General features: G+C 40.9%; 1 protein-coding gene, 1 long non-coding RNA gene and 1 pseudogene across 2 annotated transcripts in view; 2 read left to right on the forward strand and 1 right to left on the reverse strand.

The window, feature by feature from the left end:
- The first annotated feature begins 2,270 nt into the window (after positions 1-2,270).
- Positions 2,271-25,726, forward strand: part of LOC147313633 (uncharacterized) — a 66,209-nt gene continuing 42,753 nt past the window's right edge. Inside the window, exon 1 of the mRNA XM_086263314.1 lies at positions 2,271-2,441. Coding sequence (XP_086119440.1) covers positions 2,366-2,441 — 76 coding nt within the window. The 5' untranslated portion in view covers positions 2,271-2,365. The remainder of the gene's footprint in view (positions 2,442-25,726) is intronic.
- On the reverse strand, positions 8,712-15,996 carry LOC147313634 (uncharacterized). The gene is made up of 2 exons (XR_015124957.1): positions 15,642-15,996; positions 8,712-15,512 (listed from the first exon to the last, which is right to left on the reverse strand). It is a non-coding gene; the product is annotated as an uncharacterized LOC147313634 (long non-coding RNA).
- LOC147313635 (uncharacterized) lies at positions 22,805-24,528 on the forward strand (annotated as a pseudogene).

Here is a 25,726-nt window from a genome sequence, read left to right on the forward strand (position 1 = left end):
TTAGGTTTCGCCATCACTTTGTATTGTGCGCACAACACCACCCTCCTCTGGCTTCCACATGAACTGCACCTTAAACATCAACTGTTTCCTTTCATATCAAAAATCCTTGAAAGAGTAGTTGTCAAACAGCTAACAGATCATCTGCAGAGGAATGGTTTATTTGAAGAGTTTCAGTCAGGTTTCAGAGTTCATCACAGCACAGAAACAGCTTTAGTGAAGGTTACAAATGATCTTCTTATGGCCTCTGACAGTGGACTCATCTCTGTGCTTGTCCTGCTAGACCTCAGTGCAGCGTTCGATACTGTTGACCATAATATCCTATTAGAGCGATTAGAACATGCTGTAGGTATTACAGGTACTGTGCTGCAGTGGTTTGTATCATATCTATCTAATAGACTCCAATTTGTGCATGTAAATGGAGAGTCCTCTTCACACACTGAGGTTAATTATGGAGTTCCACAGGGTTCAGTGCTAGGACCAATTCTGTTTACATTATACATGCTTCCCTTAGGCAGCATCATTAGAAGACATAGCATACATTTTCACTGTTATGCCGATGACACCCAGCTCTATCTGTCCATGAAGCCAGATAGCACACACCAATTAGTTAGACTGCAGGAATGTCTTAAAGACATAAAGACCTGGATGGCCGCTAACTTTCTGCTTCTTAATTCAGATAAAACTGAGGTTATTGTACTCGGCCCTGAAAATCTTAGAAATATGGTATCTAACCAGATTCTTACTCTGGATGGCATTACCTTGGCCTCCAGTAACACTGTGAGGAACCTTGGAGTCATTTTTGACCAGGACATGTCCTTCAACGCACATATTAAACAAATATGTAAGACTGCTTTCTTCCATTTGCGCAACATCTCTAAAATTAGAAATATCCTGTCTCAGAGTGACGCTGAAAAACTAGTTCATGCATTTATTACTTCCAGGCTGGACTACTGTAACTCATTATTATCAGGATGTCCAAAAAACTCGCTGAAAAGCCTTCAACTAATCCAAAATGCTGCAGCAAGAGTCCTGACAGGGACTAGAAAGAGAGAGCATATTTCTCCTGTTTTGGCTTCCCTTCATTGGCTTCCTGTTAAATCCAGAATTGAATTCAAAATCCTGCTCCTCACATACAAGGTCTTAAATAATCAGGCCCCATCTTATCTTAATGACCTTGTAGTACCATATCACCCTATTAGAGCACTTCGCTCTCGCTCTGCAGGCCTACTTGTTGTTCCTAGAGTATTTAAAAGTAGAATGGGAGGGAGAGCCTTCAGTTTTCAGGCCCCTCTTCTGTGGAACCAGCTTCCAGTTTGGATTCTGGAGACAGACACTATCTCTACTTTCAAGATTAGGCTTAAAACTTTCCTTTTTGCTAAAGCATATAGTTAGGGCTGGACCAGGTGATCCTGAATCCTCCCTTAGTTATGCTGCAATAGACTTAGGCTGCCGGGGGATTCCCATGATGCATTGAGTTTTTCCTTTCCAGTCACCTTTCTCACTCACTATGTATTAATAGACCTCTCTGCATTGAATCATATCTGTTATTAACCTCTGTCTCTCTTCCACAGCATGTCTTTTATCCTGTCTTCCTTCTCTCACCCCAACCGGTCGCAGCAGATGGCCGCCCCTCCCTGAGCCTGGTTCTGCCGGAGGTTTCTTCCTGTTAAAAGGGAGTTTTTCCTTCCCACTGTCGCCAAAGTGCTTGCTCATAGGGGGTCATATGATTGTTGGGTTTTTCTCTGTATCTATGAAGCGCCTTGAGGCGACTTTTGTTGTGATTTGGCGCTATATAAATAAAATTGAATTGAATTGAATTTACAAATGTCATGACACAAACAAACGTTTCAATACCGTAAATCACTTTTTGGACTGCGATCACTTTTTGGCACAACATCGGCTCTGATAACATTTAAAGCGCATTGAAAAACTATTCTTTAATGCTAAAAACCCATTATCAATTGTAATTATTTATTTATTCATTTAAATTTCAGATATCGATCTTCATTTTTGTAAACTGGTGAATTAATGATTTTTTAAAGAATTAAAACGACAAAGTTTGGCAATATATTTTTTAAAAAGGATGAATAAAACAGTAAAATAAAATGAGAAATATATATATATTTTTTAAAAACTATGATAATTAGATGAGCTTTATTTTAAATAAATAAAATTGATTTTCGGTGACACTGGGTGTCATGGTGATGATGACGTGTTTGAGTGCAGGTATAAAAGCAGGAGGCAAAAGTGAAATTCGGGTTTCACGTTTGAGCGCAAACAGGAGCTTTTTCCCACTAGTGCTGTGAAAACTCGGATTTTTCAAACTACAGCTAACGTTTGAAAATCTTCAAGAAGGATTTGCAAAATGACTTCTTCAAACTTGAGTCGCGAGATGCACCTGCTCTCCCTTTTCATTGAGGAGGTGATAGATCAACGCTATGGTGAGTACAGCAGGCTAATATGTCAGAGTGCTAGCAAACAAATACAACTTAGATTTTTGTCTTTTATTGTTTGGAAGTAGGACTTCATGAGTGTTAACATTTAGGATGAGATGTTTCATGCCCCTAGAGACAAAGCACGTACAAACTCCAAAACACTTACAAAATCCAAAACACATGCAAAATACAAAACACATGCAAGCTCCAAAACACTTACAAAATACAAAACACGTGCAAAATCCAAAACACGTACAAAATACAAAACACGTACAAAATACAAAACACGTACAAAATCCAAAACACATGCAAAATCCAAAACACGTACAAAATACAAAACACATGCAAAATACAAAACACGTACAAAATACAAAACACATCCAAAATACAAAACACGTACAAAATACAAAACACGTGCAAACTCCAAAACACGTACAAAATACAAAACACGTGCAAAATACAAAACGTACAAAATACAAAACACTCGCAAAAGTAGTAACTACACAAGCCAGGAAGTACCAATGACCGGATTTGGGGTCTGCAGCCTTTTTTTTTCTTCAAATATTAAACTTTATTAAGAAACAGTATACAGAACATGTATACAATCAGAACAAAATTAACACATGCCAGGGGGTGTAATACAAAGAATTACAAACATTCAAATAATTTGTAATTACTACAAATAGTAATAGTTTTCATAGCCTTTTTGTTAAGTGATCCACTAATCAATTTTATGTAACATAAAACATCATTACAGTAATGTTTAAAATTAGGTTTGTTGGTCACGTCGGTTTTTTGTTACTGTATTTGCATTTGTGAAAATAAAATTTAGCTAAGATAACTAACAAGTTTATTATAAAGTAAACATCTTCTTTTTTTTGCCTTCGAAAGAAACAAAATACAACATTTTCCCATTTCACAGTAAAGTCTTTATAGAGATGTCCAGCAATGAATCTACTGAAGTCTTTCCAAAATGTTCTAGCGTATGAACAGATCCAGAGGTGCTGCACAGTCTCAGGATGGCTTCCACAAAATCCACAGTTCACATTTATGTCCCTTTTGAACTTCGTCATGTAATGATTAGCAGGATAAAATTCATGCAGTATTTTAAATGAGACTTCCTTCACTTTATTCGTTACCAGATACTTGTTAGGAATTGTCCATACTCTTTTCCAGTTAATGTCACTGACAAAGAAATTCCAATAAGAGACCACATGTGGGATAGTTAGAGATTCTGTCTGGAACAAAGCACGGATATTCTTATTACTTTTACTGTAGTTTGTTAGACAGATTCTTCCTATGTGTGAATCTAAAGGGTTGGGGAGAGAAACAGATGATATGCAAGGTTGAATACCTTTAAAAAGCATTATAATACCCGTAGGTATTGCATCAAATAATATAGCATATTCTTTGGGTGTGGCTGGAAATTTATAGGTGTTTAAGAATTCTGAATAGGACATAAGCTGCCCATTAGGATTAAACAGCTGATTCACTAAAACAATCCATTTCTCAACCCACCTAGAAAAAAATAATGATTTATTTTTATACAATATGTTCCTATTATTCCAAATTGAATACGTATGGGGTGTAAAGTTGTGTTTATATATAAGGGACCAAGCTAATAGAACTTGTTTGTGAAACATCGAGAGCTTTTCTGGAAGCTTATCTATATTATAATAACAACCTAAGATAAAACTTAGACCACCAAACTTAGAGAAAATGTAGTGAGGAATAAAATTCCAAATGGATACCGGATTTTTAAGAAAATGTTTAGCCCAATTAATCTTAAATGTATTGTTTAGAATAGTAAAATCCAAAACATTGAGACCACCGTGTTCATAGTCATTCATCAATACACTCTTTCTGATGTAATGTGTCCGGTTTTTCCAAAGGAAGTTGAAGAGCATTCGGTCAATATCCTTACAAGTTTTGCCGTCCACATGCAGAGAAATTGCTGCATAAGTCAGTCGAGACAGACCTTCTGCTTTTGAGAGCAATACCCTTCCTCTTAAACTTAAATCTCTCTGCAACCATTGATTTAATTTGGTTTGAGATTTTTTAATAATTGGGGGAAAATTTAGTAAAATTCTGTCTTTTGGATCTTTGCAGATAATCAGACCTAAAAATATGTTGCTTCATTTTTAACTGTTATATTACAAATACTCTGAACTAGTGATGGGATTTCCGGCTCTTTTTAGAGATCCGGCTCTTTCGGTTCGGCTCACTAAAAAGAGCCGGCTCTTTCGGCTCCGAACCGGCTCTTCAGGTTGTTTTGTTGCTTTAATTAATTTATTATTAACAATAATATAAAATTATGCACAAAAGGAATTACTAACGTAAAAACAAGTGGTTTTATTTATATATGTTTATATATAAATATATGCGGTGGCCCCTAGAGACAAAACACGTACAAACTCCAAAACACATTTCTAGCATGAACTGAACTTCCAAAGCAGAGCTACTAGATCACTTAAATTACACAATTGAAAGCATGTGTGTATTGTTTGTGTATTTATACACAGGCACTCATATATATATTCAAATAATTTAAAAAAAAGTTCATTTACCTGTTATTACCACACACCAAATCCGGTCGTTGGTACTTGCTGGCTTGTGTAGCCACAAGATAACAAAGGCTCAACACTGCGCCCAGCATCCTGGAGCACTTCTGTTGTCTTTTGTACGTGTTTTGAGTTTTTATGTGCTTCTGAGTTTTTATATGCTTCTGAGTTTTTACGTGCTTCGGAGTTTGTACGTGTTTTTACGTGTTTTGGAGTTTTTACGTGTTTTGGAGTTTGTACGTGTTTTTACGTGTTTTTTGGAGTTTGTACATGCTTCAGAGTTCGTACGTGATTTGAAGTTTGTATGTGCTTTGTCTCTAGGGGCCACCGTAAATATACTTTTATTTATTCACTCCACATAAAATGTAATAAATAAATCATATAATACAAAAATCAACTATTCACATTTCAAGTTTTAACTATTTAAATTTTCAGCTTTTTCCTTTCACAAATTTAAAGTGAAAAGAACACAAAACACTGCAAACCACAACACAATTAAATATAAATTATAATATGAAAACTAAAAGAGCATGCATATTCTCTGTCATATGGACCTGCATGAATAAACTTTCTCAATCCTTTATCATCTGCAACCGAAAATAGTTGTGGATGATTACTATACCTTTCTAATGTTGTTGTCCCTGCCTCTCTTTCTCTCTCTCTGGCTCTGTTCCTGTGCTACTGAGTGTAACTACCGCCCCTCCCCCCTCTGCCCAGCGTAAAGCACAAGGCTCGCGTGCAGAGTGAAGCGGGAAAAAAGTGCGAGAGAGAGGCTGAGAGAAAGAAAAAAAAAAAAAACCCACGTGACGGCTCGCGATAAGGAGCCGGCTCGCGTCGTTCACGTCAAAGAGTCGGCTCTAAGAGCCATTTCGTTCGCGAACGACCCATCACTACTCTGAACATTACACTCTTTGACAGGTAATTATTGACATTTATTTAAATTTAGGACCAATCCAGACCCTTTTGAGAAATCCTCTATTAGACGTAAAGCAATTGGCACTTGGCTGGCATTTTTAAGAAAAATTGTGGTATCATCTGCCAATTGACTGATGACAATCTCTCTGTCTGCTATGTTTATACCCGTCACAGGGCTATTCGAAATATGAGAGGCAAGAATTTGGGTGCAAAGTAAAAAAAGATAAGGGCTAATCGGGCAACCTTGGCGATCACCTCGATTAAGACTAAAACGAGAAGTGGTGCCATTTTTCATTCTAATAGAACTATTAGCATTGGAATACAGAGTTTTGATAGCTCTGCAGAAGATATCACCAAAACCAAATTTCTGAAGTGTAAGAAATATAAATTCATGCTCAATTGAGTCAAAGGCTTTATAGAAGTCCAGGAGAAGGATAAATGAGTCATCAGATATTAATGCTGAGTAGTCCAGAATATCCAAGACGAGTCTAATATTATTGGAGATGTGCCTGTTTGTCATAAAACCAGACTGTGTCTCGTCTACAATATCGTCCAAAATATATTTAATTCTTCTAGCTAGCAATAGAGCTAATATTTTATAATCATTATTCAGGAGGCTTATTGGTCTCCAGTTGTCTATAAAAAGTAGGTCCTTCTTAGGTTTGGGAATTAAAGTAATAAGTCCTTGAGTAAGGCTGGGAGGAAGAGTGCCCCTTTCAATACTTTCATTATAAACCTGCAACAAAAAGGGTGCAAGCTGACAAGAAAATGATTTATAGAATTCAGCCACCAGCCCATCTGTGCCTGGAGATTTGTTGTTTTTAAGAAATTCAATAGATGTCAATATCTCTTTTTCAGTAATTGGACTGTCACAAAAAAGCCTATCAGCACTTTTAATCATTTCAACATTGTTTACAGAGTCAATAAATTGGGTAGCGACCTTTGCGTTATAATTGGATTCATACAACTTTGAGTAGAAATTACAACAAAATTGAGAGATAATTTTTGCATCATCACTGACCGTACCATTTATATTCAATTTATGAATAGTATTGGTTTTAGATCTATGGGTCTGCAGCCTTAAAGGCCACATTTTAAGGCCGATTACGTCACAGCGACACGACGAAGGCTGTGTCCCAATTAAGAGACTGCACGCTTGAAGTACACGCACTACACGTACTACGTACGGTGCGTACGAGAAGTGCGGAAGTGAGAGGCTTGTGAAATGGGACGGTATATGCTTTGTCGCGCTGTTCAGGTTGCCTAGCAACCATGATACTAACCGCGAGACACGTTACATACAGCTTTGTTTGACAGAAATGAAGGAGAAAAATGTTTTGTTAGTCATTCATTTTTGTCATGACATCACTTTGATTAGTTGAGTATCTGAGGCTGAGACCACAGGACTGTAAAACATGATTGTTGGGCTTCATTTCTGTGCTGAACAGTCATTTAAGATTAGTTAGTAAAGAACAATTAGTTAATGTTGTTCATGAGACTAAAGTCAACTCACTGTGGCAATGTAAATATAATATGGCCAATATTATAGTATTGTCAGATTATTATTATATATACATATACATATATATATATATATACACATATATATACACACATATACATATATCACTGACCTTCAGCGTGTTGTGTTTGTGGATATATGACTGACTTTAATTATTAAACATTCGCACATAAATAAGTGACGTCATATTCAGTACTTTTGACAGTTCACTCTTCGGCCGCTCCATCTTATTAGGGAAATTCCATATACATAAATGTAAATTTCAAAACTCAACCCCATCATTTAATTTGTTTTTGATTGAAATTGAATATTACTTACACTCTCTTAAATTAACTTCCAATAAAAAAGGTTTATCATTGATTGAAATTCATTCAGAAATGTTTAACGAATGAGCTGTCACAACTTTCAAGTACAAAGTTGTTATGAAGTCTGTCACATCCCCCCCCCCCCCTTTTTTCTTTTTTTATCCTTTATTTATTTATCCTTCTTATTTCATTGTACTGTATATTGTTACTCTTATTTGCCTTGTATGTCTACTGTACAAACTGAACTGGAATGACTGACTGTTCGCTTTATGATTTCAATAAAGTTTGGAAAAAAACAAAAAACAACCTCTTCGGCTGCTCCCTTCTGCCGTATTTTGCGGCAAAATTATCCACACCCACCGCCGCGTTATGAATTTTGGGATATATGGGACCACGAAGCGTGCACCGGACCACGCTTGATATTTGGGGAAATCGACGGCGCATTTGGAGTATGCATTTGAAGTACACTTCGAATTGGGACAGCCGTCGTCGCGTGGCGGTGACGTAACTGCACTTAAAATGCGTACTTCAAGCGTGCAGTCTCTTAATTGGGACACAGCCGAAGACTGTCCCAATTCAAAGGCTGCTCGAAATGCGGCCCTGAAATGCGTCCTTAATTTCCCTGAATTTTAAGGATGGGTCGGTGTAGCCTTCATGGCCCAACATATCCCAGACTTCATAGCGCGGCGGTGGTGTGGATAATTTAAAAAACAGCGGAAGCGGAGCGGACGAAGAGTAAACTTTCAGAAGTAAGTACTGAATATTATGTCACTTATTTATGCGCAAATGTTTTTATAATGAAGAACATTAAAACATTACTGTTGGTGAAGGATATAAAAAAAACAACAACAGCAATAGAATAATATTAAACACAAAGTGAACCCGTCTTCCTTCATTAAATAGGTTCTTTTAGATGTTAAGGAGGAATTGACTTAACCAGGCTGGCGGAGAATGAAGACAACCGGACACCTGCTGCAGATGGGGAATCAGTGAACTTTTATTGAGACAGAGACAACCTCTCAAAAACAGCTCACATCAAGAGATTCCAAATATTTGCTGTGAGGATGGGTATATATTCTCTAAAACTTACAGGAGGGGGTTGTGAGGAAAGTGCTGCATTAGCAGAAAAACAACTCCATAAAAGGAAATCGGCCTTGGGTGTTCTAGTCTCTTCGCTTCTTATCGCTCTCAAGGCCAAAGTCGTGAGCACACATTTTTATTACACAGTTGCACAGTAACTTTAAAGCTGAACAATATTTAAAGCTGAATAATGTTTGATTCAGATTATATTTTCTTCAAATCCCCCTTTTGACCCATCTTAAATGGGTCAACACACAAAAATAAGTAACATTCAAAGGAACACAGAGACGTGTCGAAGCCTGGCTCGAAAAACTCCTCGGGTCTTTTCATTTGTCTTTATCTGTCATTGCAGATGAGGAGAAAAGAGTCCAGGCACCACCCTGCCCAGGGGTCGGCTGCAAGCAGTCTCGGTTCCCGATGAAAGCAGTAACAGCTGTCCTGCACACAAGGGTACAACGAGTTAGTGCAACCAGGGTAGTGACACAAAATTAACAGTTCCTGTAACTCAGCAATCAAAAAACATAAGTAATGATAAAAATGTGGAGAGTACAGAGTATACTATAATAATGAGAGATATAAACGTGAAAATGTGAAAGAATAAATCAACCGTAAAATAAACTCAGAACGGTAACTGCTAAGGACATTCAAAAGTGAATATGGTAAAACTGGAGAGGAAGTGGTGGGCAAGACCCTAGGGGCTACATTTGTCAGATTGGGACTGTCAGAAGTGGGCGAAGCTTTTGAACTTCAAGGTGTCACAAGTGTCGGGGGCCCTTCACAGATCAGGATTATGCCAATGGGAATGAGACCCAGGGCCAGGAAGCAAACAAAGACGCAACATCTTTGCCTGCCTGTCATTTCAGGGGGAAAGGGCCAAGAAATGTTTACTTAGCTTGTATGTCGTCTAATAGAGTATGATGGGTCAGAGAAAGGCGGTCCAGTTCCCCTCACCTCGCCAAGGGCGTGTTCTAGGAGTTAAAGAGCAACAACCTGCAATCTGTACCAAAAAATCTTCATAGTCCCACCGGAAAATCATAAGAGTAATAAACGATTCAGCTCAACAGACAAGTATCATGTTCAGGTTTCTCCAATCATTAAATCACTATTATTGCCACAATTTGCTTTATTCACCCTTTGGGCAATGAGAGAAAGAGCCCCTAATGGCCAGTTAGTGGGCTCTAGGTCAAACTGTCCCCAAATTTGTTATCTGTTATTATTACTTGTTGTCATGTCACTTGTCTGTTTTCTGCTGCACCCCTCTCACCAAAGCAAAGCAAACATTAGCAGCACATTGACCGTAGTCAGACATCCTCATTCCATAGGTGCTATAAAACATTTCCTGTAAAAGAATCACAGTTTTCAAGACAGGGTGTGTCTCCCCCAACACTCTCACCAGAATACAGTGTAATAGCATCCCCAACTCCTAACCCATAAACATCGTTTCTTCACACATCCGCCCAGAAATCCTGTAATAGAAAAACATTAAAACTGTAACCCTGTAGGGAAGAAAATGTAAATGGTAACGCTGCGCAGTTACCTCTGTAAGCAACACAAGACACAAAAATGGCATTTACAGGTTCACTCATCCTCGAATATTTTGTCATCCTTCTACTCCTGTAAAAGAAACCCACATAAATTCATCCACCCTTTTATCCTATCTAGGTGGAGGTGGTTAACCTTGAGTCATGGTCAAGTCTTGTCATCTTTTACCAGTCAGTCCGTTTGTTTTTATTCCCAGTCTTTCATCCATTCATCCGTTCTTAGCTGATAGTGAAACCTGTCGTCGCATCTAGTTTCCACACTCAGCAAAATGACGTCATCTCAAAAAGAAACCAGAACTTGAGTTTGGATTACCTCGCTGAATCCTTTTTTAAACAGGGACTCTCGTTTCTAATTGTCCCCACAAGTGTTTCCTCCAGAACCCATTTCAATGCGGAGAAACTCACTTACAACAATTTTCTCGCCGACGTGTAATGCTTGTAATTTCCGATGTGCAGATCTGCTTAAAGAAAAGATTCACAAACAAAAATCAGTAAACATAAAACAAAATAAAATGAAAAATAACAAAAACAAAATGCAGACGCCCGGGTCTTAGGACTTGTCACTGAATATTCTTCCCATCAATAAAAATACCAACCTAAACCTACACAGAGTCAAATCAACACCACCTCAACCTTTTCATATTCATAAACCTATATGTTTTGCGTTCGTGAAACAAAATTGAACCATTAAGTAAGTTGAGCTCTTGAAATGTTTTAATTCTCTTAATTCTGCCAGTTTATTTCAACACTTATTCAATGACTTTTATTCAACTGCTACTTGGTCACTCGACTTTTACCTGTTCAAATTGCCTAGGGTTCAACAAAGTCTAGATCCCCGTTTTCATGAAACTTGAACGGTGTACGATGATTTACTTACAGTAATTTAGAATCATCACTCAACCTAGCTCTACTACTGGCACTGCGTGACTTTTCTCACACTGGAAACCAGAATTTAGTACAGAACTTTAATGCCTCAGGCAATCGCGTTCAAGGGCTGCCCCCCCCCTTCTCTTCTTCTTTGTCCGTGTGTTCCTCCTTTATTAAATCTCCATCACAATGACGTGGCGCTCTGAAATAAAACTCACACTGTTAATTCCTCGTTTTCACTCTGCACCACTGCTCAGAGTGTTTTCTTTTCTTTTTAGTGTAGAGTAAACAATTAAGTCGAGGCCTTAAGCCCCAGATATCTCGCACGGGCATCATTTTCATAACCAAACCGCTCCGGACTCTGCTCCCCAGACCACACAAATGCCCTCTGGGCTTATTATTATAGCAAATTCTGTATTTGACTTTGTTGTGTGCAGCATTGAGCCTTTGTCAGTAAAGCATTCTTCATTGCAGCAGCTGGAGCATTGTGTGTCACTTCTTAGTAAATTAAATCAACATTTTGATTTTAGTGCATGGGTATGTATCAGTTTTTGCTCCCTCAACAAGTGCATAAGTGTTCATGTGTGTGTTTCCCTTCATTCTAAGTAGGCGCATGCAGAAGTGTGTGTTCGTGTGTTGGTATATGTTTGTGTTCATCACCTTCCTGTTCTGTAGTTTAGGTAAACCAGCGGCCTGACGCATGGCCTAGGGTCCTCCCCTCCTCTTTGGGTCTGTTTTCATCCGTTGTTGCAGCTGCCCGCATCTTCTCCTTGTACCTTGACCCTTTTGCTTCTGCCTTCTGCAGCTCTGCTGTTCGGCTCTTCTCAGAGGTCAGCATCCTTCTGCTCACCGTCCCTTTTCCTCCGGGCTTAATGCGCGTCTCGTCACAGCTCTGTCAGCTGACGCAGCCTGGGAATTTCCCCCGTGTAGTGAAACGGGCTTTAGGTTTAGTGCTCTCCGTCTCTGCTGCATGAGATCACTCTTTTGCAGCACTGTTGACATCCTCAAGTTGTTGTTGTGAGTCCAGCTGCTGTGGCCTTCAGGGGTCAAAGGGTCAAAGATGGTCGCGGAGAGGGCAACGATGGTAGAGGGGAGGGTAGGAGTCCAGGTCAGCTTCGGCTCTCAGAAAAAACAAAAACAAAACAAAACAGGCGAACAGGAAAATGATGTTGTGTTGGCTGTGCTGTGTTGGCTGTGTTATCCCGAGAGGGGAGAAACAACGAGATCTCGTCTCCCCCCTTTTTGTTTTTTTTTTTTTTTTTTTTTTTCTTTTCACCATATAATCAACTCATAACCCCTCAAGTTGACAGGACAACACAGGCACGTGTTAAAATTCTTAAGATCCTGTTTAGAAACCTAAAAAGGAATTTCCTATCATTCAGTAGTCATTTGTCTTAAACAATCAACAAAAACATGTCCCAAGTCGACCCTTTTAACCACTAAATTTGTCGTGTCCTCACTTAATCCTCAGACCAGTGTCTTTGTCTTTTGACGTTACGTTGTTGTCCTGCAACCCAAAACAGGTGTATGTTAAGTGTCGCTACTTTAACCTTGCATGTACGTGCACATGTATGTAAGCTGTTTCTTCATTGCATGTATGGGTGCGTCTGTATATGGGTTACTTTAACTTTTTTCTCAAACGAGGCATGTCTCTAACACGCACATGTGTCTGTTCCTCACCCTTCTCATATCTTTCTCTGGTTGTGTGTGGTTTTATTTGTTTCAGTGATTTACCAGGAACATCTTTTCCTTTTCTCCATGTCTTCCGCCAGAGGTTAACACTGGTGAGATTCAGGGACACAGCACCCAGAGCAGTTCAGCAAGAAAAACCCGCCTCAAACTACATTCTCTCTTTTTTGTTTTACCGGGAGGGGTGAGGACAACTCTGGTGTCCAGCCGTGAATTTTAGCCAAAGCTTGGCCTGTCTTCTGCTGCCGTACTCAGGCTTCCAGGTTAAGAAAAAAACACCTGTATGAAGACACTAAACATACATTTAGTATTTGTATAAACATAACTGCCTAAATCATTGAACTCTTGAGGAGGGTGTATTTCAGAATCAGAATCAAAATCAAAAACTTTATTGTCATTGTCATGAGACCGACGACATTAAGAATGGTCCCCGATCATTGCATCATCCCTAGTAATATCAAATATAAAAAACAATAAAATTCAATCAATAAAATAGATAGAATACTTAAAATACTAAGTATTCCCACCGTCATGCTTCAGACCGTGCATAGATTAACACAAGAGTGGCATGGTGGACATTTTTGTAGTATTCAGATGTGTTATTGCAGTTGGATAACAGCTGTGTTTGAGTCTATTAGTCCTTGCTCTGATTGCCCTGTACCGTCTGCCTTAGGGCAACAGTTCGAACAGGGAGTGGCCAGGATGTTAGGTGTCTTTTATCATGTTTTGGGCCTTTTTTAAACAGTGGGCGTTGTTTGACTCTTTACTAACTTTAAAACCCCACCATAACAATTTCTCACTGACAAACTTCTATGCATCCATTTAAACATGCGAAGCCAGCACAAAATCACACACATACCCCTACAGCAAAGCTTTAACATAACCACAATGCAACTCCTCCCTTAAACGGGAGAAATCACCCTGAATCAACCAAGTCTGTATAAAACGTCAAACAAAGATAAACCACAAACATTTCTACACTTCTGTGTCTTCCACGCAGCACAATAGGCAGAAAAACACCGATTACTCACAGTCTACAACAAAAGAAAAACCTGCTCTTTTCACAACTCTCACAGCTAAAGTCAAAACTCTTACCCAGTGCCTCTGAAATAACAAAAAAAATCACCAAATACTCGATTACTCTTTTCACTCGCTCCCTCTCACTCCCTTCTTCCTCATACAGCATACACGCTCGCTCCCGCGGACCCGCTCGGCCCCGCGGGCTCACTCGGCCCCCACCTTTTTCCTCTCACAGAGACAGAGAGAGAGACCCTTTTCCTTTTTTTTTTTTTTACTTCGGTCTATCTGCACAGAGTTTACCTCATCTCTTTCCTTCTATGGGCATGCACACTTCCTGTCTCACACACACAGCCCCTCTCTCAGAGAGAGCAGAAAAGAGTTTTTCCTTTTTTTCAACACTCAGGAGAAATTCAACAGACAGTTTATACCACTATTTTACACTTTATTTACACACACCGGTAATTTATGTTCTATTTACACACGGGCCCGCATAGACATATCTCGATCTAATTCTCCATCCATTTTACTGTCAATGGAGGAGTGTTCTTTTATTGCTTTTAAAGGAGAATTTGGGCCAGCTGGGTTTCTGCCTCTGTTAGGCACTAATCAGCTGGGGCGCTGCTTTAAAGGTGAGTCAGCACTGAAATATCCCTTCAGGTGTTACCAGGCTTCTACCAAACCGTAGTCTGGCGGGTAACCTTGCCTAGAGCTTCCTGATAGGGGTGCTAGTTGGTTGTCACCTTGTTCACACGTCTCATTCACACTTCATACATTACCTGCAGTCACTCATTACCCTCCTTATGTATGTAATAAATGTGTAAAAAAATTCTATGTGTGGTGTATTATTTTAACCAAAAGAGGAACCTAGTTCCTTTAATTGTGTAATCTGTGAACAACGGAGAACCAAACTGTCCTGCCCAGTGTTCCACAGCAAGCATTCAGCGTGTATTTATGTGTGTCCAATATCAAACAGAACATCAAAACATTTAAAACACTAAAATCATCGGGGTTTTAAGAAGAGATCCGTTTTCTCCTATTGATCAAAGGGACCCCTCCTATGGACTCCAACCAGTACTTCTCTTTTTTAAGTTTTAGAGGATCTTTTCTAATAAAGTCCTCTGGGCCTTCCTAACCCTTCTGTAGTTTAGAGAATATTACTAAAAAATATTCTCAAGGCCTTTAACCTTTTAATTTGTTTAGAAAGGCGTTACTAATAAACCCTTTCAAGGTCCCAGACCTGCTGAGGTATGTATCCGACACCGGAGAGCAAACCCGTCGGCTGCAACCGTGGTCAGACCTCAGTTCACTCTTATCTTTATTCACTTATTCACTTATTTCTTATTCACTTATCTCTTATTCACTTGTCTGATTCTCAACAAGCCTTAAGTAAGCCAGACAATTTTGGTTATGAATTACTAGGAGTTTGGACACTAAGTATTTTTATAATGTTCAATATAGCAGAAATAAAAGGTCTGCTTACCTTGTTTTTTGTGTGTACACAGCTTTTGTCCAAACTCCGTTCACTCAGACCACGGCCGATGTCCTCCCTCCCGTTCCAGTTTGACCTGGAGCGGATCCTGTTCGTGACGCCAATTGAAGGATATAAAAAAAACAACAACAGCAATAGAATAATATTAAACACAAAGTGAACCCGTCTTCCTTCATTAAATAGGTTCTTTTAGATGTTAAGGAGGAATTGACTTAACCAGGCTGGCGGAGAATGAAGACAACCGGACACCTGCTGCAGATGGGGAATCAGTGAACTTTTATTGAGACAGAGACAACCTCTCAAAAACAGCTCACATCAAGAGATTCCAAATATTTGCTGTGAGGATGGGTATATATTCTCTAAAACTTACAGGAGGGGGTTGTGAGGAAAGTGCTGCATTAGCAGAAAAACAACTCCATAAAAGGAAATCGGCCTTGGGTGTTCTAGTCTCTTCGCTTCTTATCGCTCTCAAGGCCAAAGTCGTGAGCACACATTTTTATTACACAGTTGCACAGTAACTTTAAAGCTGAACAATATTTAAAGCTGAATAATGTTTGATTCAGATTATATTTTCTTCATTGGCAACATGTCGGGAAAGTTATGTGACATTAGCGACGTTTGTACTAACTTGGTTTTAAAGCCTTTACTTCAAAATATTCGCCGTTCAATAGCTGACTTTAATCTTACAGAGAATGTGATGATTTTATGCGTAATTAAAGTCAGTCATGTCAGTCAGCTGACGGTTCACTCCTTAAGCTGAAAGAAAGACACACATGTGTCCACTGTACCATCTGGGAACTCTTCTTGTTTAGCACTCGTAATAACACAAACACTAAATCCTCCTTCTCTGGTGCTGTTGTGTAGCAGTGCATACACCTGTGACTGTCACCTGTCTGTCTGTCCTGCACTCTCTCTTTTTCTTTCTCTCTGATTGTGGAATAAAAGTATGAACATGTATTTATAAGTTACACTTGTGTTTGAATCCTGCAGCTTATCACACATTTGATTTCTATGTGTGACAACTGCAAGTGTCCAGAGTGAGGACAGACTGAGGGACCCACTGCTGCACATCATCTGTGAGGCTTTGCACCCCTAATGATCCACCAGGACAAACTCAGCAGTATGTGAGGAAGAGGAGGAGGAAGAGTCAGCAGCAGCTGACAGATGGAGAGAATAGACAGACTGTTCCCTGTTTGTGAAGGACTGCTAGAAAAGTTTAACATAACTAATTGTCTGTCCTGAATCAGTCTTATTAGGTAATGTTCAAATAATGTTATCATTCTAGTGTTTTTGGTGTGGGAGAAAGTACTCAGGGCCTTCAAGCTACACACTATGAAAGGCAGTATTGGCGACTTTCAAGCCTTTGAGTCGCCGAGCAGCTGAATAGGGGAATAATGTTGACGCGCCCGCTGTTTAAAACGTTAGTCAAAGTTCCAAGTTAAAACTCTTTTATTTGTTATCAAATCCTTAAAATCCGTAGAAAAACAGTGATCAAAAACATTCCAAGCTTGAGCGGTCAGCAAAAGTCGACTTCCCCCATCACCCACTCATTCACAAAATTTCCCTCGGGCCGTGAACAGGTGATATAGCAATCACTATTACTGACACCACGTGACCCAAAGCTACGCCTATCCATAACATTCCGGCTCCTAATTATTACATTTTTACAGTAATAATTACACATCCAACAACACAACTCACAACACACACTTCATCATATCACAAACACCCAGTGAGACAACATAACATACTCAAAAAGTCCACCAAAGTTATTTTCTCATGTCTTCTCTTCTTTTCTTCTGTCTGCACATGGTCAGTCAGTCATAGGCCAGAGGTTACCAGCACTTAGCCTAAATATAGTCAGTCTGTAATGTACATCTCATAACATTAAAGTCAATTCAAAGTTAGTTATGTCACACTGTGTCAAAAATGTCATAGTCATGGGTCAGAAGCCTCCTGAAGAAGGCATATCTTTGTGATGGGTCTGCACACATGGCTGGTTGGGGTCTTAATCCAGACCTGACGCACAAGCCCCTTTTCATCTGGTGCAGCTCCGGTGACTCTCCCAATGATCCAGGAACCACGAGGTGCAGAATCATCCACTATAAGGACCACATCTCCGGGAACGAAGTTGCGTTTAATCCTTCCCCATTTCTGGCGCTCTAATTCTGTGACTGGGACTCTCTTTGCATATGCTCTAGATATAAGATCTGTCATGAAGGCAGTGTAGTCTTTGTGAAAGTCTTTATCTCTGATGAACCTTTTCTTCAAACCTAAGGCTCGTTGCTCAATTGCACGGTTGTCAGGCATTCTTATGTCTCGGTCTTTTAGTGGCAGGGCAATGCTGTAGTGCCAATCCCCCAAAGTCACCGTCTTGCTGGCCAATTCCAGGAACTTCAAGTCTTCCTTTGACAGCCCCATCTGTTCATCATTGCTGCTCTCAGGAAAATCCATCTTGAACTGCTGTTTCCATAGCTTGTCCAGTATGACAGCAGAAACTCTGTTGGCGGTAACTGTTGCCAAACATCCTGGCCTTCCACAGCATTCTCGATTAAGTGGCCCATTCACAGTCCAGCCGAGCACAGTCCTAATGGCAAAGGGTCCATCACCTACACTCCGGATGACCTCCAAAGGTTCTAGAGCTCTGGGAATATTCATGCCAATCAAAAGCTCAACATTGGCCTTAATTTCTGGCAAATGAACGTGCTTCAAATGTGGCCAGTCATCCAGGTCCTGTTGATTTGGGATGTTACCAGTATCTACAGGCATTTTATGCTGAGTGAAGAGGTTAGGCATATCACAGTACATGTCACTGTCCAATCCAGCAACTTCAAGTTCAGGTACAATGAAACTGTCCACCACTTTCTCCTGTCCCATGGTGCGCAGGAGAATCTTTGTCTTCCTCCCAGCAATATTCAGCTTGTCCATAAGACCCACTGTACAAAAGGATGCTGAACTCCCATGGTCCAGAAAGGCATACGTTTCCACTATTCTTTGACATCTCTTTGATTTTACTTTAACTGGCACAATGGCAAGCTTACAGTCCTGTTCACCGGCCCCAGTAAGACCACTAGTCTGGATCGTAACAGGAATGTTATCTGCCTCATTATTAGGTTTGACTTCATTCTTCTCTTTGTGGTGGATATGGAGTATACTTGCATGTCGGAGGCCACAGATTTTACATGAAAGGCGTTTTCTGCATTCTTTGCTTATGTGCCCAGTACACAAACAGCCAAAACAAATGCGGTTCTTTTTAAGAAAAGAAATCTTCTCATCATGAGGTTTCTTATCAAGCAGAGCACATGACTCCAGTGTGTGTCCGCCTTTGCAGAAAAAACAAGCCTTCACAGTGCTGTGACGATCTTGAGCCTCTATCTGATTCTGTCTCTCGACGTCAGAGACTGTTGTGGCGAAGCTACTTCCTTTAGCTTTTAGATGTGGAGAACATTTCCCTCCATTGCTGCCCTTGGCTGCTAGATGTGTTGCTGGAACGTCACATAGATTTCCAAAGATGGGATCTGTTACAATTTTAACTTGACGCTCAAGGAAGGAAACAATGTCAATGAATGCGGCTCTGCGATGTTGCCTCTCCTGAATGTCATATGCTACTGTTCGCCATTTGTCTTTTAACTTATATGGCAGTCTTCTAATCACAGCAAGCATATTGGCAGGTGTATTTAATTCAGAGAGATCATCAATCTCTTCCATTGCATTGCAGCATCCACGTAAGAACAAACAATATGCCTGAAGAGCTTTTCCATCTTCCAATCTAATCAGTGGCCATGAGTGAACTTTGTTCAAATAGGCAGATGCAATCACATGTCCATTCCCAAAGTGCTCATACAGCAGAGTCTTTGCCTTTACATATCCAGCACTTCCAGACATATGTTGGCAGCTTTTAACAAGTTCATTGGGCTGCCCCTTGGTGTACTGTGCAAGATAATGCAGACAGTCACCAGCATCGCCAGTCTTTGCTTCTATGACCTGTTCAAACGAGCGCATAAAGGCCTGAAAATGTAAAGGGTCACCATCAAAGGTTTGAATCTCCCTTTTGGGCAGTGAAGAAAGACCTTGCTGATGGACCAACATACAAGTTAATTCATTTTGTTTTTCCATAATGGACAACAGATTTTCATTGGCTACTGGAAAAGCAGCTTGTGGCTTAGGCAAAGGTGGAATTGATCCAAAAGCATCAGAAGGCCCCATAAAAGCTGGTGCAGGCCTTTCCCTTTTGATATTCTGTTGCACTGTTTTTACTTGAAGCTCTGCATTCTGTGGGGATGAACAAAAAGTATTTTACCAGCATAATATAATCTGCAGTATGATCATTGCTTTAACAAGGTAATAGATAGCTTTAAGATGGCCTTAAGATGTTTATGATGATGCTAACTTTGTATTTCAGGTGCAGTTATAACCATTTTATACATATTGCATATCTGTGCTTATTTGAGTTGATGTTCAGGTTCTTTAAAGGTCGTAAGCCTCACTGACGTGACTGTTCAGGTGATACATGCTGAGGGAAAACTAGAACATAGAAGGAATTGCAATACATGCTTACAAAACACTTATATCAGTTTATTTTATTATCTTTTATATGTTCATATTCTTGTATTAAGGTTTTAGTAGAGGTTCTTGGTTAAAACATTTATTTAGTAGAAGACATACACATAGTCTCAGTGAGCTTCTGGTCTGGTAAAAGGTCAGAAGTGCAACAGGTGAATTGAGAAAGAGCATTTGAGGACGAGACACAGACAGTAGGTGAAGAGGTGACACAAAGAGCATGTGAGGTCAACACACACACACACACACACACTTTAAATTAGATTTATTTAGAGGAGAGGTTAGTTATGTTTGGCTGTAACTGCAAAATTGTCTTGGTAAAAGAGGAACCGTTTCTTGGTGTCTCGGCAAGAAAGAGGAACAAGACAAGAACTGAAAGGTAGACAGGAAGGGCTAGCCATGAAAATAGAAGATGATTTTCTAGGTGAAAAGTCATGATGATGATGATCTGATCTATGTATAAAATGTATCTGTGACGCATGAAGGGGCGTCAGTAAACAAACCCTGATGTTATAAAATAATTGTTTGTGCTTTAGTAAGTTGAAGATCAATTGCTGTGTTCAGTGATCTTCCCACATGTGAATTAAAATCTTCGTTTGACTTCACCCGGCCGGACCAGTGTGGTTATTTTTCGATCACCTCTTGTACCCTTTCTCAATTCTTGAATCTTAACATTTGGGGGCTTCGTCCGGTGGTTGAGTAAGGGAAAAAAGTGGAGGTGTGAGCGGTGGTCCGAGGTGGTCAGACGGGCAGACATGAATTCCAGTGGTTGAAGTGAGTGGGCATAAGCCGGCTTATCCAAAAGGTAAGGCACTACCTGTTGAATTATTTCCAAAGTGTGCCAAATTGGACATGATAAAATTTAAGTCTACTCACTGAAGTTACTGGTGCATGTCTGTTTTGATTTTGATAAGAATCTGAGGATTTAAAGCAGTTGGACTGCTGGTAATGATTGAATACGGTTGGACCGTTTAGTAGGTTAGGGAATTTGGTTATTTTTTGGTTATAAGGTTGGACCTGCTTCAGTCTTACACTTGGTTGGGTGTTTTACTGTTGTTCCAAAGTATTATAAATTACTCAAGAACGCCAGTTGGACTGGTAGGAAGCGCAGTGCTCAGAGGTAACGCTTGCCAATGCAAAGGACGCTTATGCATTGTCCTCGAAGAGGGATAGTCAGTTGGTCACTGTGGAGCTTGGGGCACTCCAGAATAACTAGGAGTTAGAATCTCCTTACCGTTTGGAACGGTATCTGCGCTTTTTTGGGCAGCAAAGGTTGGACCTTGGGTGTTGGACACTTTTAAATTGAGTTAGGGAGTTTAGAGATGAGGCCAGAAACTGTTGGACAGATACTGGTTAATTGATCGCAAAAAACTCAGGGAGTTTATCGGTTAAACTGTTATGTTAAATTTGTCGAAATTCGATAGGTGTTAAAAGGTTTAAAATCTGTGCAGTTGTAAATATAAGACGTCTCTGTAATAAAAAAGATCTCTGTGGGTCGAGTCAGCAATGCACTGACTGCCTGCTGCTATTCTTAGATGAAGAGTGTGTGTGCATGCAAATGAGGCAGCAGATGCAGAGCGCATGAGAGGACTATGCTTTCGGTTTTGTGTGTCATTGAGCTCTATAACTATTGTTTGCAAATGTGGATAAATGTCTGCGATTAAAATGCTGGCTTAGTAAATAATAACATTGTAAATATATGAATGGTGATAGCGTTTCAAAATAGAATATAAGAATTGTTTGTGTTTAAAACCAACGTTTAGGTAAAGAAGATTTAAGGTGGATTTGAAGGCATAAACAAAAAATAAAAGGGTTACAGTCTGCAAGGGTTGTTAATTCATGAGCTGACTGGATGCAGAGTAAGTGGAGTGGTCATCCTGAGAGGATTGAATGATGCTCTAACTCTGTGGTCAAGTCAGACATAGGCTTTAAGCAACCATGAGCCACTAATAAGCGTGACAAATTAATGAGTATGTGTAAATTGAACTTGTTAAATAGCTTTGATAGGAGTAACTCAATGAGCACGCAATAAAGTGGACTTTTTAGGGGCAGTTTATCACTGACACCATAAAAAGCAACTTAATTAGTAGTTCAATAACAAATTGTAAAGATAACCTTTGTTATTTGATAAGAGAGAGAAAATTCAGGTTACATATAGTGAATAAATAAGGAAATGTTAATCTCTGCGTCATTCCACACTGAAATTTCAATTGTAGGGGATCATTTGGAGGTGAATTGTGTAGGACACGGGGAGACAGAAGAATCTCCCCATGAGTTTTCAGTGTGCATAGAAATTGAGGAGGCTGAACTGGAAGCCTGCCTGGGTCGTTGTTTTTGTTTATTTGAGGGTCTGCTGGAAGTTTGTGAAAACGACCACCTTGATATGTGGGAGCCTTCTCGGGCAGCGATTTTTTTGTTAAACCTGTGGCAGGCTGTGCAACATGGAGAAAGCTTTGACATAATGTCATAAAGGTGATTTCTTGGTTTTAGACTTATTAGTACGGGACAAGTTGAGGGACCCTTGAGGGTGTGTTGTTGTAAAGTATATAAGGGACGCGCAGCGCCGTTAATGGGTTTAAAATAAATGAAAAAACACTAATCCGAGGAACTATTGGAGAGGTAAGTATACGGAGGTGAGCGCGTTGCGCATAAGGGTTGCTGGTGTCATATATTAACACTTTGAGGGCGAATAATTTTGATTGAGTGTCAACGCTTGAGAACGCGAGGGCAGCGTCTAAAGTGCTGGGTTAAACTTTGTGTATCACCGAGCAGGGGAAGAGGAGCCAGTGGTTGCGAGAACAGCGAGACGAAGACTGAAACCGAAAGTTAAGCGTGTCTGGGTGACCTAGACCAAGAAGGTAGAGTCGACCAACGCCATTGGAAGAGGTAAGTCTGTGTTTCAGAGAATGGCTGACAGCTTGGGTGCGACACCTAGTGGGAAAAGGGGATGCAAACCTCTGAAGGATCAGCTTGAACAGCTTAAGAAAGCTATTCGTTTGGCTTCACCTGGAGCATTAAAAGCAGCAGAGAAAGAGTGCCAAGCGATGGAGGTTGAGGTAAGTAAACTTATTACATCCCAACAGAAAGGGCTGGGTGATAAAATACCTCTGAGCTTGGTGTTAAAAACTGAAGGAGAAGTGTACGGACAAATGCATGAGGCCCTACGTGCGTCCATAGAGGCATTAACGGCATTGGAGGTTATAAAGCAGAGAGTAATGCAGGGAGGGCCAGAAGAGGAGAATGAAGACCGTGCGACGTCATCAGAAGAAGAGGATGATAAGGAGGACGAAGATGGAGGAGCTGAACCTCAACCAAGTACAAGCCTAATTTTGAGGAAAAGAAGTGTGAAGAGAGACCAAGCACAGAGACGGCCCATATTTAAGAGCTCAAAGAGTAGAAAAGTGAGTTTTGAACAAGGAGCTCCTGACCCTGGTTTAAGTCTGCCTCTAATAGCAGGTCCAAAGAACGAACCAGTTTATCGCGCCTATAAGGTGAGAGATTTGGAAGCATTGGTTAAACAACTTCCACCAATAACCAAGGGAGAACATTGGGAAGGAGAAGAATTAGCGCTGGGCGATTTTCGCGCTTTGGCCGGACGTTGTATGCTGGGTGGTGGGTTAGCAGATGTAGAGCAGATAGCTCAAACAACCAGATATGCAAATGACCTGCAATACCATGAGGTGCAGGGTGACTTAGCAGATGCAGTTCGGGAGAAGTACCCAACTCCTAACTCTGGAGCCATTCCAAAAATTATTTGGGATCCCAAAAACACACCCAGAGAGTGTTTAGCTAAAGCAAAGGAACAATGGTTGTTAGGAACAGGAATACATCCGGGGAAGGAGGGTGAAAGTAGAGCGTGGTTTCGTTCGGCAGTGCTGGCAGGGCTGCCCAACCAGGTTGCAGTTGACTTGGAAAGGAACCCAGATTTTGCCGTTGCAGACTCGGTGCAGTGGGATAGACATGTGACCCACAGACTTCAGCGGGAACAGGATTTGACGAACAAACAAAAGAAAGAGTTAGATGAAGTACAGGCGCAGCTGCTTAGGCTGCAGCTGGGTGAGGCTCGCGAAAAATATAATGCGAAGAAAAAAGAACTGAAAGAACTAAATAAGACTATAATGGTGGCAAGGTCTCAGCCCGATCCTGTGCCTGACTGGCCAGATCAGGATCCGGGTCTCTACCCTGATGACCGTTGGCCCGCCAATGCACCAAGGCAGCGTCAACCAGTAGGGAATTGGGGGACCGGTGGACCGCAGAGAGGGCGTGGTGGATCCGTGAGGGGAGGACAAAGGGCTCGGAATCCGGGGAATCCTGGCAGAGTGTCTTGGACTGCGTGTCTGAGATGTGGAGCAGAAGGACACTGGGCCTGAGATTGCCCTGAACCGCCGCAGAACTATCAGGGGCGAGGCTATCAATCCCAGGCACAAGGAGGCCCAAGACAAAGAGCTGCTTACAGGGGAGCACATCAAGCTCCAAACCCGAATGCAGCACCAGCCCCCCAGTACCCAGTAGCCGACTGGGGCTGGGAGGGGGAGCAATACTGACGGAGCCCGGAGAAACCGAACAGTGTGGGAACGGCAGAACCCATGCTGTCGATGACCGTGGAAGGCACTGAATTGCCCTTCCTGGTGGATACTGGAGCAACATACTCAACATTGAAAGACACACCAGACAGTGCAACACTCTCCTGTCACACAGTTAATGTGGTAGGCTTTTCCGGGATTCCAATGACACTGCCATTGACGGATCCAGCATTGACACAGCTGGGAAAACAGACTTTGAAGCACCAATATGTGGTGTCCTCACAGGTGCCTGGAAAATCTCATGGGCAGGGACCTGCTTGTGAAACTGGGATCACCTTCAAAGACTCAATATCTAGTCCAGAACTCTGAACAACCCACTGCCGAAATCTACTGGGGGAGGCTAGTGGAAGAAGGCATTCTGAGACATTATCAGCTGTGGAAACCCTGGATAATGAGCCTGGCCGTCTATTCCCCTCCGCGAGATCCTTTCCACGTTACACTCTTTTATGATAGGGAAGATAACGATATCTATCGGGAACAGTTCCAGTCTGATCTTGAGGGACAGACGTGGAATGTGCAAACACATAACATTTATGTTGGACCAGAAGGTGTGGCCGCGGCTGTGAAATTTACTGATGAACAACTGCCTTGGTACAATGTGGGAGAGGATTTAGCCCCTCACATTACATTGGCGGTCCACGAGGGTCATGGGCCAAGAGATCTGGGACCAATGGTCAAGCGGGCGCTGGACAACGCATGCTGGCAAAACACCCAAATTCCAAATGTCTGGTATGCACCAAAATGTAAAATATATCGCATAACTTGTTTGTCCAACGATGCAGTGATCTTAGAACATAAAGAAATCTCCAGAATACATGGCAGGGAAAGAATGGATCATCTTGATGCAGTAGCTGAGCTCTCAAAATTGCCTGGTACTTTGTGGTCCGCAGGGCCCACAGATGTAGGTCTAGCTAACTGTTCGCCTGTCCTGTTCCAGCTGAAGTCTGACATACCAATTAACAGACCACAATATAAGCACAAAACTGAAGCAGAAGAAGGTATAGCTGAAACCATTGAAGGACTGTGGAAGGCAGGAGTGCTTGAGCCCTCATGGTCATTTTGGAACACACCTATTTTGCCAGTGGAAAAACATGGGACAGGGAAGTACCGTATGGCACATGATTTGAGAGCAATAAATGCCATGCTGAGGACTGACACT

This window comes from Aulonocara sp. 'chitande type north' Nkhata Bay, linkage group LG15 (assembly GCF_057382095.1).
Source record: "Aulonocara sp. 'chitande type north' Nkhata Bay isolate Kocher_YH1m ecotype deep benthic linkage group LG15, A_spYH_male_GT1.1, whole genome shotgun sequence".
Classification (NCBI taxonomy): Eukaryota; Metazoa; Chordata; class Actinopteri; order Cichliformes; family Cichlidae; genus Aulonocara; species Aulonocara sp. 'chitande type north' Nkhata Bay.